The 12,242-nt window shown below is 37.4% G+C and overlaps 1 protein-coding gene across 3 annotated transcripts in view; it reads right to left on the reverse strand.

Moving 5' to 3' along the window:
- Nucleotides 1-12,242, reverse strand: part of USP24 (ubiquitin specific peptidase 24) — a 63,242-nt gene that overhangs the window by 34,939 nt on the left and 16,061 nt on the right. For 2 of the 3 annotated variants that reach the window (XM_086754136.1, XM_086754135.1), the window contains exons 6-18: nt 11,824-11,859; nt 11,175-11,240; nt 9,586-9,651; nt 8,617-8,691; nt 7,690-7,848; nt 6,317-6,431; nt 5,704-5,807; nt 4,405-4,512; nt 3,812-3,907; nt 3,506-3,667; nt 2,228-2,272; nt 1,547-1,654; nt 709-858 (exon numbers count right to left, since the gene is read on the reverse strand). In XM_086754136.1, the coding sequence (XP_086610262.1) occupies nt 709-858; nt 1,547-1,654; nt 2,228-2,272; nt 3,506-3,667; nt 3,812-3,907; nt 4,405-4,512; nt 5,704-5,807; nt 6,317-6,431; nt 7,690-7,848; nt 8,617-8,691; nt 9,586-9,651; nt 11,175-11,240; nt 11,824-11,859 (1,290 nt within the window). The remainder of the gene's footprint in view (nt 1-708; nt 859-1,546; nt 1,655-2,227; nt 2,273-3,505; nt 3,668-3,811; nt 3,908-4,404; nt 4,513-5,703; nt 5,808-6,316; nt 6,432-7,689; nt 7,849-8,616; nt 8,692-9,585; nt 9,652-11,174; nt 11,241-11,823; nt 11,860-12,242) is intronic. The other variant, XM_086754134.1, reaches the window with a different exon arrangement.

Here is a 12,242-nt window from a genome sequence, read left to right on the forward strand (position 1 = left end):
AGCACTCTTTTTATTTTCTGCAAATTTAGTTGTCAAATAATAGTACAGTTTGCAAAGCCTGGAAAACAGAAATTGTTTCTGCAGTATGATTTATTTCTATTTTACATAATTATTAACATTATTTCTTTTTTTATTATCTTTCTAAAAAGGAACATTGAAGTCTCCTTGGATTTGCTATTACTTTTCTGATATTGCTATTATTTGACCCTAGTTACTAAGTCACAACTAGTGTGGCAGAAATCATTATCAAAACCTTAGCGACAAACTGGTAAAAGCTATCTCTCTGTATGTCTAACTAGCAAATCTATTTCAGGTTTCAAGAGCTTCACACCAATTCAAAGGTGTAGTCTCTACAAGGGTCGCTGAACTGAAGCTGGGGGAGAAGCTGGAAGCTGCATAAGCTTGGAGACAGGAGGTCTTGGGGTGGGGAGATCTAGCTCTCAACCAGTTAAAGGCTTTGCCAAGAAACTTGTAGATCACGATGTTTGCCCACCCTTGTTCTATTATAGAATAACAAGGCTCCAACAAGCCCTAATAGGTAAGTGTCAGAACTACAAATCAAAACTAGCATAATTATTCACCAGAGAGAACATACATACCAGTGAATTTCCAAAATGAAACATCACCTAAGCTTACACAAGTTGGTCAGTGATACACTATATCATGTTTTCAAAAACCTTTGGTAGTAAGAAAATCAGGGTTCAGTACCTCCCGGTATGTGTATCGGCCATCCACTAACGTTGCTCCAACAAGCCCTCCTGGACCTGCCACAGATGCAGCCAGACGGTGGCATGATATTAAACTTCCTGTCACCAGTTTCACTATTTCAAAGTTTTTCTTTAAATCTTGAATAATGCTCTTGGCGAAAAAAAAAAAAAAACAACAAGAAAAAAAACCAAGAAAATCACCATTGAGAAAAGAGGTTTTCAAGAAAATACATAAACAGGCACGTGCACACAGCTTCTACAGACGTGTTTCTTATCAGAAGGAGTAACACTCCCCCCTCAGAATCAGCTGTATCCTTTCCAAGCATCCAAAGCCCCCCGACGTTAGCATTTTCAGCATGTGCTAAAATACACGTGCTGCAGATTGCAAACAAAGTCCCACACCTCTACTCAGCCACTGTACAACAAACACATGTGACTTGCTGGTATTTTAGTCTGTTTTCCAAGAGTCAATGTCAATTCAATTACAAAACAGCTGGTCTAAACATTAGCCATTGTTCACTTCTTAACAGAAGCATGCCTGTTAATTATTCTACAAAAAGCTGAGAATAAAATAAATTAGCCCTGACACAGCAAACAGATTTATACATATATATATATACACACATGCACGCACAAGTGGACAGCACACAACACAGCATCTCTACTTGAACAGTTTCTTTATTGTTACATCACTACAATGTACCTGTCAAAGAGTTTATTTATCTATTTATTTATTTATTTTTCTTCTCACTTCTAAATTCAAACTTCTGTGTTCTACAGAAGCAGAGCCACACAGACATAACAAGGGCTTCAAAAATCATCTCAGCATATATTCTTACCTTGTCTTGCTTTTGGTAAGTTTGCTTAATAAACGAACGTGTGATTTCATGGAGCTGACGTAATGCTGGCACCACCCACACAAACTGAGGATTATTGTGCTGGGACGACTAGTAGTAGGAAAGGTAAAAACAATTACACGTGTGTACATGCTCAATATCAGATTAATTTTCCTCTTAGACTCCTAGAAGCCTAACAATTTCTATTAACGCTGCTGTTTCAAGACAACAGTTACTAGCTCTGCAGGCTTCAGTTACTCGTTGCTGGTCCCTTTCCAAACACGCTCACGGTGCCCTTTTTCACTTTCTACAAGAAGTCCTTTGACACACACATATGCCATTTTGATATCCTTATTATTAAGCCCAAAGTAGCACCTCCTTGCTAGAGAACATGCAAATTAAATAGATAAAAAGAACTCAGTTGTGCCAGGAAGAGATGATAACCACCACCTTCCTCAATTACAGGAGATGAAGCAGGCCTGTTAGGGCATAAAAGGGCAAATCCAGTCCAATGATGTTACTTATTGCTAAGCAAGAATTCTAGAAGAAAGAACCTGAAATACTACTGAGGGTTAAGAGGCAAGAAGAAATTTCTGATTGGTGCTGCAAGGAGCCCTCTGATAGGAAGCAAAGGATACTTAAGCTGCATTTTGAAAGAGATCCTACAAAGAATAACCCTCCTACCTCATTGTTAGAACTGCTCATCACTTTTCTGGGAGGCTTCATGTTCTGTAAAGTTTGACCACACAAACCAGTACTGAGGTTGCTTGTTCAGAGAAGTGATGTCTGGTTTAAATACTGACAACAACCAATACCAGTAACAGACTTAGAGAGATTAAAGTAACCTGCCCGTAACAGAGAGCTCGCTACTGAAGACTTCCTCATCTATTTGAGAATGCTGCCCTAATACCATGTTCCCTCCCAGTTTATGTCTTCATTTCCCCTAATGAAGAAAAATAAGAAAATGATGATTTTTAAACATCTGCTGTACGGTGACCCCAATCCCTTCCAGTCTACAATGATAGCTTTCCTTTAGTGTTCCCCAGTGCAGCACCTCTGTTAAGGCCCTTGCCAGAACATAATTAAAAAGAAATGCAAGAGCAGGAAAGGATGAGAGAAGATCCAAAAGAAAGGACTGCAAGTTTCACAGGGATTGAGAACTCAAAGTTTGAAATTCATATTCACAAACACACAGACGAAAGAAGTACGATCAATATCCAGAAGCAACATACTATGCCTCCTAAGCAATTAAAATCCTCTACAGATACTGCAACACAGACAAGACTTAATTTACCATGAAACAAATGAATGAAAAAAGTACAAGCCTTTTTCTTTATTTATGGGTATACTTTAGACTGAAAAAAAGATGACAGGAGCATTCCGGGAGACCTCAAGAAAAACTGCCTGCTACGTGAACAGCGCAGGATAGAGTATATGCAGTCTTTTAAGCCATGCACATCTCCGCTGCTGCCAGGAAACACCTTAGCACAATCAGCTGCGGGAATGGCTTCTTTATGTTAGATGAAAAGAGTTTAAAGTATTTTATTAAAATACAAACCCACTATGATTTAAATATCGATTTGCATTTGGAGACTTAACGGCCATGCCAGAACACATGCTTAATTCAAATAAAACTAACCTAGGCTTTCACATGAAAGGGACAGTTAAAATACTGACATACCTTTATAGTGGTTCCATTTGCAAATTCTAACCTTGGGCCCATCCTGGTAGTTTCCCATAAACTGATCACTCCTTGTGCTGAAAATTTGCTTAAAACAAAGGCAAGAGACTTACTATGAGTCTCATGGTCAACAAAAGGGCTCACACAAAGCCTACCCCTTTTGTGGACTCCCCAAGGTAAGAACTTACAGATGGGACACGCAATTTGTGCATCTTGAAAGAAAGAACAACATCAAGGCTAGATATGATTTCATTTTGGAAAAGGTAAAATAATAAACCAACCCTCTTGATATCCTCTATGCATTTGATGATGTAGCTTCTCTTGATTGCCTCTTTCACTGCATAGGCATCACTGAGGATTGTCAGATGTTCCTCCAAGGCCTGCTGAATAAGACTACATGGTAGTGTTGGAAGATGAGCTAGCTCCCAAAGCACCTCCAGAACCTAGACAAAGAAGTACAAGATTAGTCAGGACCTAGGAAGTACAGAGACAGGCTATGTTTAACAAAGAGGAACGGGGAAGAAAAAAAAAAAAAAGGAGGAAAAAAAAAAAAAAAAAAGGAGATATTTTATTTTATATTCTCATGCCTTTCCAGTGGTTGTCTCCACCCGTGCTTCTCGACCAATGCGCCCTATCAGGCTCAACAGCTTCTGTCGCACTCTATCGCTCTCTGTCTCCCAGCTCTGTGTGGCAAAGAAATAAAGTTCACTGTTATAGCAGCAAGCACTGTCAGTCTGTTAGGTCTCAAGTGTACACAAAAATACAATTTACAATTGTTTTACTGCAGGAAAATAAAAATACAAACAAGTATGTTTCCACCATGCATATTTTCTTATTTTTGTTACTAGGAGCTACAGTACTAATTTGCTCAACTCTTTTTTAAAATATAAACTAGAAATATAATGATAAAATCTCACTTTTAAAGTACCTTAGCACTGCCTATATAATGTACTTAAATTCTAAGTTACTTAGCAGTGCCAGTAGCAGATCAGGCTTTTGGGTTAACAGAAAGAAAAAAAAAATCAGTAGTAAAAGTGTTAATTTACAGTCCATTTTATATTTACATTTTTAATAGAAAACATAAATGTATTCAAGACATTTGCCTTTTTGTCAGGCTAGATGCACAAGTGTATCTCATCAATTCTCTTCCTAAGGAATGTAAATTCATGTGAAAACGTACCTTTTGGATTAGGATAAATAAATGATTGAGCTGATCAGAGCTAAACTTCACAGCAGCTGCAGCAATAATGGTATGTATGTTTTCAATCACAGTGGAGGATTGTCCTGACTGGAAAAGAGGAAGGAAAACACACAAAGGTAGGTCTTCATCCCAAATGAGACAGAAAAATCTTCATGTAAGCATTATCCTACCATTCATACTAACGAGAAAGAATAACAGCTTTTGTTAGAAACAGAAGTTAAGAATAACTGTCTTTGCTGCTCACGTCAGAGGCAGAGATGTCTTTGGAAGTATTTCTAAAGCAGGAAAGAACAAGTTAGTCTGCCATTATTACAGCAGCTCCCAGATGCTGCAATGGCACACACTGGTGTAAGGTGTGGTGCCAGCAACGCAAACATCACCGTTCCTACTGCTTGGTTAAGGTCATGTGTGGAGTGCTCCATCCCTGACACTCTTTAAGGATTTACTCAAAAGTAAGCAATACGAGATCTCCTCCCACACTGAAGGGAGCACCATGGTAACAACAGCCAAAAGAGAGGAGGAAGTATTGCATTTTATTAAAGAACAAAAGTGAGCAAGCTTGAATCATACTTTAGCTCTACTAAGCATGCAAGACTTGCTAGCATGCCCGCACCTACTGCGGATCTGACAGCATCCAATGAGTTTATTCTAAACCTTCAACATTTCGACAGAGAAGAAAACCATCTCCTGCAGTGGAAGATTACATTTCTGGTCAAAATTTCCATGTCATTTGCATTAACCAGTCAAATCACCTTTCCTACACAGTGATAAGTTGAATATACATAAAGTGAATGTGAAATGATGACTTGTCCGTCAATGGTAAGTGTGTACAGGAAGTGAAATGAGAATTCATGGAGTTTGAGCTCACTCTCTTTAAAGTCACATTGTGAGCTGCATTCAAATTCATACCTCCAGCCACTAAAAATAGTACCCTTAGGCACGATCTTTGGTCTAGACAAACACTATCACCTATTTCAGGCTGACAAACTCTTATTCAAAGTCAATTATTTTTGCAGCCCCTTAACGCTCATTGTAAATAACTGAACTTCTTCATAAGATTTAACAGCTGTGTTACAAAAAATTGCCAGAACTTGATTTTAAATAGTAAAGGAAGAAGCAGAAGAAAGTCTTTGTATTAATTATACTGTTAAAATCTCAACACCTCCACTTTGCAATAGAGACGTCTGTATTATAAATGAAACAAAAAAAATTTCCACCACTAGCATGTCTGCTTTTGTAAGACAGCCTAACAGCACCTGCCTAGTTTTGATTGCTTACCTGAATTCTCCAAATTTTAGTGAGCTCGTCTAAAGACAATTTACTGCCCAGCAGTTCGATAATTCCCTTTATACGATCGCAATATTGCGCTTGGTCTATATTACCTATGACACAAAGAAAGGCAACTAAATTAATATATTTAAACCAGTAATGCATAAGAATGAACAAGTTTTTTTTAAAAAGGAAAACAAAGTTATTTTCATTTGAAAATTCTTTCTTTACTGTTACAGTCAAATCTATCAGTTCAAAGAAAAAGAAAAGGCTCCTTCCATTTTTATTCTATTTACTTCATACATCTGACAGTAGTTCACATCTACAGCGCCTTACTACTTGGAAAAAAACCCAGACTCTCTTTTCTTGGGACTAACAACATAAAGACAAACTGAAAGTAAAAACCCCAGGTACAGCAGAACACATCTGCACAGATGTCAAACAGAGAATTAGAGTACAGTAGTAGAATGTGCAGGGTTTTCCTTACTCTCCTTCGAAGATGACAAAAAACCTTGAGCTCCTTTGTTAATAGTGTTCCATTAAGATATATTGAAAGGGACAGATGAAATTTAAAAATTTAAGACATTCAAAGCACATGCCAAGTCTTTGTGAAAGTGCTTACCTTCTAGAGCAATCGACAGGACAGAATTTTCTACTAGCCAATTTAGTAATCGGTCTGTATCTATTGCATTCTTCACTGACTTGGATACAGTGCTGTCTTCTATTAATTTTGTTACCTAGAAATGGCAAAATGTGAGATTCTAACAGTGATTCCCACATACATTATACATCCACACAATAAAATATATTCAAAAGGCTTAATTCTGAAATATTTTGAGCATTTGAAATATTTGAGTGTTTGGGGTTTTTTTTTGGTTGGTTGGTTTCAGGTTTTTCTTTTGGTTGGTTGTTTTGTAGGTTTTTTTTGTTTTTAAGAAGCTGTTTAAAGGCAAATTCCTAACCAGAAACACCTCCTTGTCATCAGCCTCTGATGCAGGAGATTCTTATTTCCAGTGTGACACAGAAAATCTGGCCTGTGCTGCCAGGTATATTTCTACAGACATACCAGAACTAGGTTATCTCAGGCTTCTGCTTGTTACACTCAAATCAGTGTCCTATTTTTATATAATAAAGAACTGACACAGGCTCCTCATGCTAGGGAGAAGGAGTACATTTCTGCTAAAGCCTTCAAAAGCCACATTTTTATAACTTCACCAAGGGTACATGGCATTCATGATTAAGAATCAAACAGCAATGAGGTTTAACATCCCAATCTTCATAAAGAAACAAAAAGCACAAAAGAGGGACTGTAAAACACCTTACTAAAAAAAAAAAAAAAAAAAAAAGCACCTTTTTTGCGGACACTTAAATTCTACAAGTTCTGGAAGGAAGAAATGAACGAACACCTCTATACTTAAACCACAACTCCCATGAAAAATAAACTATTTTCTTCTTCTGCTTAGATATAAGATTCCAGCACAAAAAGCCCTGGTCCATAAAAATCTAGCTTCTTGGTGCTACTACACTGTCCACGTACGTGTAATATCTAACTGGACTGAGACACTAATTTAGGAATAAGTCCCGTTTGGATTTTTCCCCTCTTTTCTCTCAATGAGAGGAGGAGAGAAAAAGGGATATCCCATGGGATGCTCTGAACTATCAGAGTTATCTCAGAGTGAACATTCAATGAACAGCATAGACCATTGCTTACAAATCAATCTGAAATTGCAGATTTTGAAAAGGTTCAAACCATGTCTAGTTGTTTTTTAACTGGGAGGCCATGGTTCTTGCAGTGGCTACTAATACTACAAACAACTGTCGTCATATTAACTTATTTTTCGGTTTTATTACAAACAAGCTTTTGCCAAGGCAACATAATTTGTCAGGAAATACTGTGCCATCTCTTCTTTAAGGTTGTGGTTTCAATGACTTACTTACAACCCACGTCACCTACACACATGCACATGTACACACACATACAAAAAGAAAACCTACTTCTTTGAGGGAATTCATTTTTGCACTGAAGTGAGGAGATTTTAACATGCGCAACAGAATGTCCAGCCGTAAGTCATCTACCGCAGTTACCAGATCAGGTTGGAAGCGCATACACAGCAGTTTGATACCAGACAAGAGCTCAGGGATACTGACCAGTCTCTGTTTAGAACAAAAACAAACAAACAAACCAACCACACGAATAAAAGCATTGCTATTTGTGCTATTCTGTTTCAGACTTCAATGATTCACAAAGAGTAGGTTTAGTGACCCAATACAGATTGTTTAATCTATGAAATGCAGTACCATGTACATCTGAAAGTATTACTTGTACACTAGAAATTCTAAGACAACAAAACTTTTGGTTAAAGTGGACTCTCCTGCTACAGATTTGGTACACCAAGTTGCTCCTCTGTAGTTACACAACCTATGCATACTTTCCAGTTTACAATTAACAATATAAGTCGAAGGAAAAAGTCAACACTCACAAATTTAATAGAGCTGAACGCCAAATTCAGGGTAATACAGGAAGCAGTCACAAGTTACACGGACATTTTATCAACAACTACCAAATTCTCAGAAATAAAGAGCTAAGGCAACAGTCATATGCACACAAGTTACAAGAATTAAGCAGACTGCAAGACTGCAGTCAGAGAAGTGAGCGTTCCATACACTTCAGAAAGGGACCAACAAAACCATATTTGATAGCAACAGCAGCAAAATATTTTAAAAATGGTCATGACATCAGATATCTACTGAAAAGGGTATTGAATGGAAGTGGGTAGATGTATTTTGTTCTATGTCTCTCAGATTTCAGAACAGGTTGTATTTTTGCTAGGGAAAATAAAATCTATTGTTCTAGTCTACATTACCAGCATTTCCAAGACACACAGTAAGTTCTTTCTAAATATTTAATACATAAAACATTACCTTGTCTTTCAAGTCCTTCTCTTCTACATTCTGTACATATTTAATCATTTTATGAATGATTGGATCCAGCATGGGCTAAAGGATGTGAGAAAAGGCATGACAATCATTTTATGTTTCCTGAAATGAATTACTCAGAAGATCTGGCCGCAGCAAAGTGAAATACATAGCTGAAAGCTCACAATTATCTTAGACATAAAGCAACATCTACCACACACACAATAATAAAAAAAAAAATTATTAAAATAAAAAAAAAAAGAAAGAGCTCTTTCAAAATGCATGTGTTATTAGATGCATATGTCTCTGACTCCCAGTGGCTTAACTACCTCCTCATCAAATAAAGACCTCCAGTCACTTGCTGAATCGATAGCTTTCGTTAGTGAGTGTAGGTGTGTAGCCTGGGGTATATCTGCATCTACAAATATGGTGATTTTTTTTTTTCCCTGTATCACAATTTTTCCAGTGTAAACTCTCATATCTATGTGCCTGATCTCAGCCAGAAAGTTAAATTTAAAACCAAATCCATCCATTAAGCTAGATTCTTTTCCCACATGCTTTACACTGATGAATCTTACTAATGGCAGTGGCAAAGCTTCTCACTGTTGCAGATGTAGATAAGTTACTACAGATCATTGTGCTTAGAAAATGAATCTGAACATTGTCTGAGCCCTCTGTCCATCACGCTCAGGATGCTCAAAATGAGTCTTGCACTTTCCACAATGTGAGTTCTGAATGCTTTTTGAATTAGTCACCAGTTTCACACCAGCACAGTTGTAAACTAATTTTCAGTCCTCTGATTTTCAAATTCCTATGATAAAAAGAACAAGTTCTCATGTAGTTGTCTTTCTGATTCCATACTGCCCAAGATCTACTTTGACATAGAGAGCTCCATCTAAATTTGAGCAAACTACTACCATCACATGTCAAGGCTTTGCTATTTGCTAAAAAGAACTCATAACAAACACATTTTACCTGTACTACAGAAGAGTTAAGATATTCTGCACAAACTCCAAATGGTTGAACTAATGCAGAGATTGCCTGAAAGAAATAAAGCAAGCATTTAGGTGCACATAGAGGAGATCTTTTCAGAGCTAGTGATCTATACCTTAAGAGACAAACGAAGGTGAATAAGTATTAATTATCTCATAAGATAATTTCCAGTCATCTGCTACAAATTGATTTTGCTGTGCAACTCCTTTACAACACCATATGGTTCAGAGAAGAGAATTACTCTACAGCATACAGTATGTGTTATATATTTTTGCTGAAATAAAAAATGCCTTCCCAGTTTTCATTAATCTTGGTCCTCTCATTAGTCTGTTCAGTCTTCTCTGTCTAATCCTGTTTCAGTCACAGAAGCAAAGGGAAAGGGACACATAACATTTTGGTTGCTCTCTACAGGAATGAGAAGTGTGAATGCAAGACTTAAGGTTAAAGCCATATGGCAAATCTCTTCTCCAAAGCATTAAATGAGAGAAAGCTTTTGCAAATGTGTCATATACATGTCAAGATCTCGTTAATGCACAGTTTTATCCTTACTTACTTTCTACCCAAACTATACACCTATACTACCCAAACCCTATTTAGGATTATATACCCAAATTATCCTACGATTCTATGATTTTCAAGTGATATCTATCATCAAGAAATTAAACACAAAGACATTTGTTTGCCAATAAATAACATCAAAATCGGTTTCTTCTTATGCTGGATCAACAATTGTGAAATTGAGTGTGCATCACTGCAATCAAAGGCCTAAATGAGGTGATACTGAACCAGACTTCTCTTCTAAGCATGCAGTTATTAGTCATTAAACAAAGTCAATGTTTCTACTGCAGTATCAAGACATAAATAGAGTTTCCTTATTCTTCTGTCACGCTCATATATGAACCTCTCCCTTTGTAAAGTAGCACGTATCAACACCTCAAGAAAAGAAGCTGCGTTCTCTCCAAATGGTATTTCACTGAAAGCAGACTGATTTTACACTGAGGGACAAGATTCTAAACGACATGGTTTTCCCTTAGTCTCCTTGTTCTACAAAGCTTGAAAGATTATGAAATCTCTTGAAAATAGGTTAGGAAGCTAACAATAAACAAGTCAGGCTTTGTCACCAAAAATAGTTTAGAACTGCTGAAACATTGCTTAGGATTAGGCAGCATTTGTCTTCCTAAGGATTTTTTTTGTTAAACAATGATTTCTATACTAAACGACAGAAGTAAATTCATTTGCAGCTACATGCAGCTACAGCTGAAGTAAAAAAAAAAAAAACAGGGACATGTGAATTTACAGTGAAAGTAGACTGATTGACATGTAACTGGAAGGCTGAACGTTAGCCAGAAAGGTACACTCATCCTTCCTCTTTTCTGTGATGTCTCAAAAGCTCTTCACTCAGGATTCTTATGCACAACCTCATTTGACCTCCAGTCTGACAGCACTTCTCCAGGGCTCTGCGGGAATGTTGCTCTGGTACCAAAGCAAAAGTAAGAGCGCTGCCAAAAGGGACGCTCCACATGAAGTGTGTAACGGAAAGGGAGAGGTCTCATGGCAGAAGATGAACTTACCCCAAGTTCAATATCTTCTGAATTGAGTTTGGACTGAATTGCTGAAAATCCACCCAACTCTGCAAACTGAAACAAAATAATCAGTATTATGTTAGTCATCTAAAGTATTTTATTTTTTAAATAAGCTCTTATAGAAAATACCCCAGTGAGAGTTCTTGGTACGCTAACAAGTATCCTTTACATTGCATTCAACATAAGCTTTATGTTCTCGTGGGAATTCAGGGGCACACTAGGGAATGCTATTATACCTGTTACCAGTTTAATATCAAGCTAGAAACTCTGCCTTAGGTAAAAAATGATATAGGGAAGACAGCTAAACCACATATAGCAACAGCTGACTGGCCTAGGATGTTTGACTGGGAAACAGCACTGCAGCCTGAGCTGAGCTCTTGACTTCCTCTAGTCATAGATATCATGTTAGGGTAAAAGTTCTTAAGGTAGAATGCAGTAACTCAAAATTATTTACTTAGCAAGTTGCCTTCCCTACATGTAGGCAGGATTAAAATCTTAAACTATTTTTTTTTTGTGGTTGTCACAAAAGTGAAGAGTGGAAAAACAAGTCATGGGGAGGGGGGAAGAAGTTGATCCCTCTGAAGCACAACGAATTCAAGTGACAAATAACAATTCTGCTTGGTTTACGTTTACATACCCTATTTACCAGATCCACCAGCCACCCATGAGGTTCCTTTAACAATTAAAATATTAACAAGTTAGTAGTTGCAATAATCAATGCTGAACATTCGTCTTCTGAAACATAGATTTGGACAGACATTAAGCCCGTTAACCCACACCCAAAGGCATGCACTATTACTTCAAAGAAAACAACAATGTATTTGTAACAGCTCTTTTACTAAGCGTGTAGCTGGAGCTCTGGGAGGTTCTCATTAGCTTCATCCTTTTTTGGACTCTGTTTGACATCACTGACCACGTGCTGTGGCAACACTACGCACTGTGGCTGCTGACTCAGAAGCAACTGTATTTATAGCACATTAGCAGCACGGAACATTTCTAAAGAACCTTTCCCAAGGCAGCAGATGTAGAATTTTCTTTCTATGGCCATCAACTTGT

Source organism: Chlamydotis macqueenii, chromosome 8 (assembly GCF_036417535.1).
Source record: "Chlamydotis macqueenii isolate bChlMac1 chromosome 8, bChlMac1.mat, whole genome shotgun sequence".
In the NCBI taxonomy this organism is placed as follows: Eukaryota; Metazoa; Chordata; class Aves; order Otidiformes; family Otididae; genus Chlamydotis; species Chlamydotis macqueenii.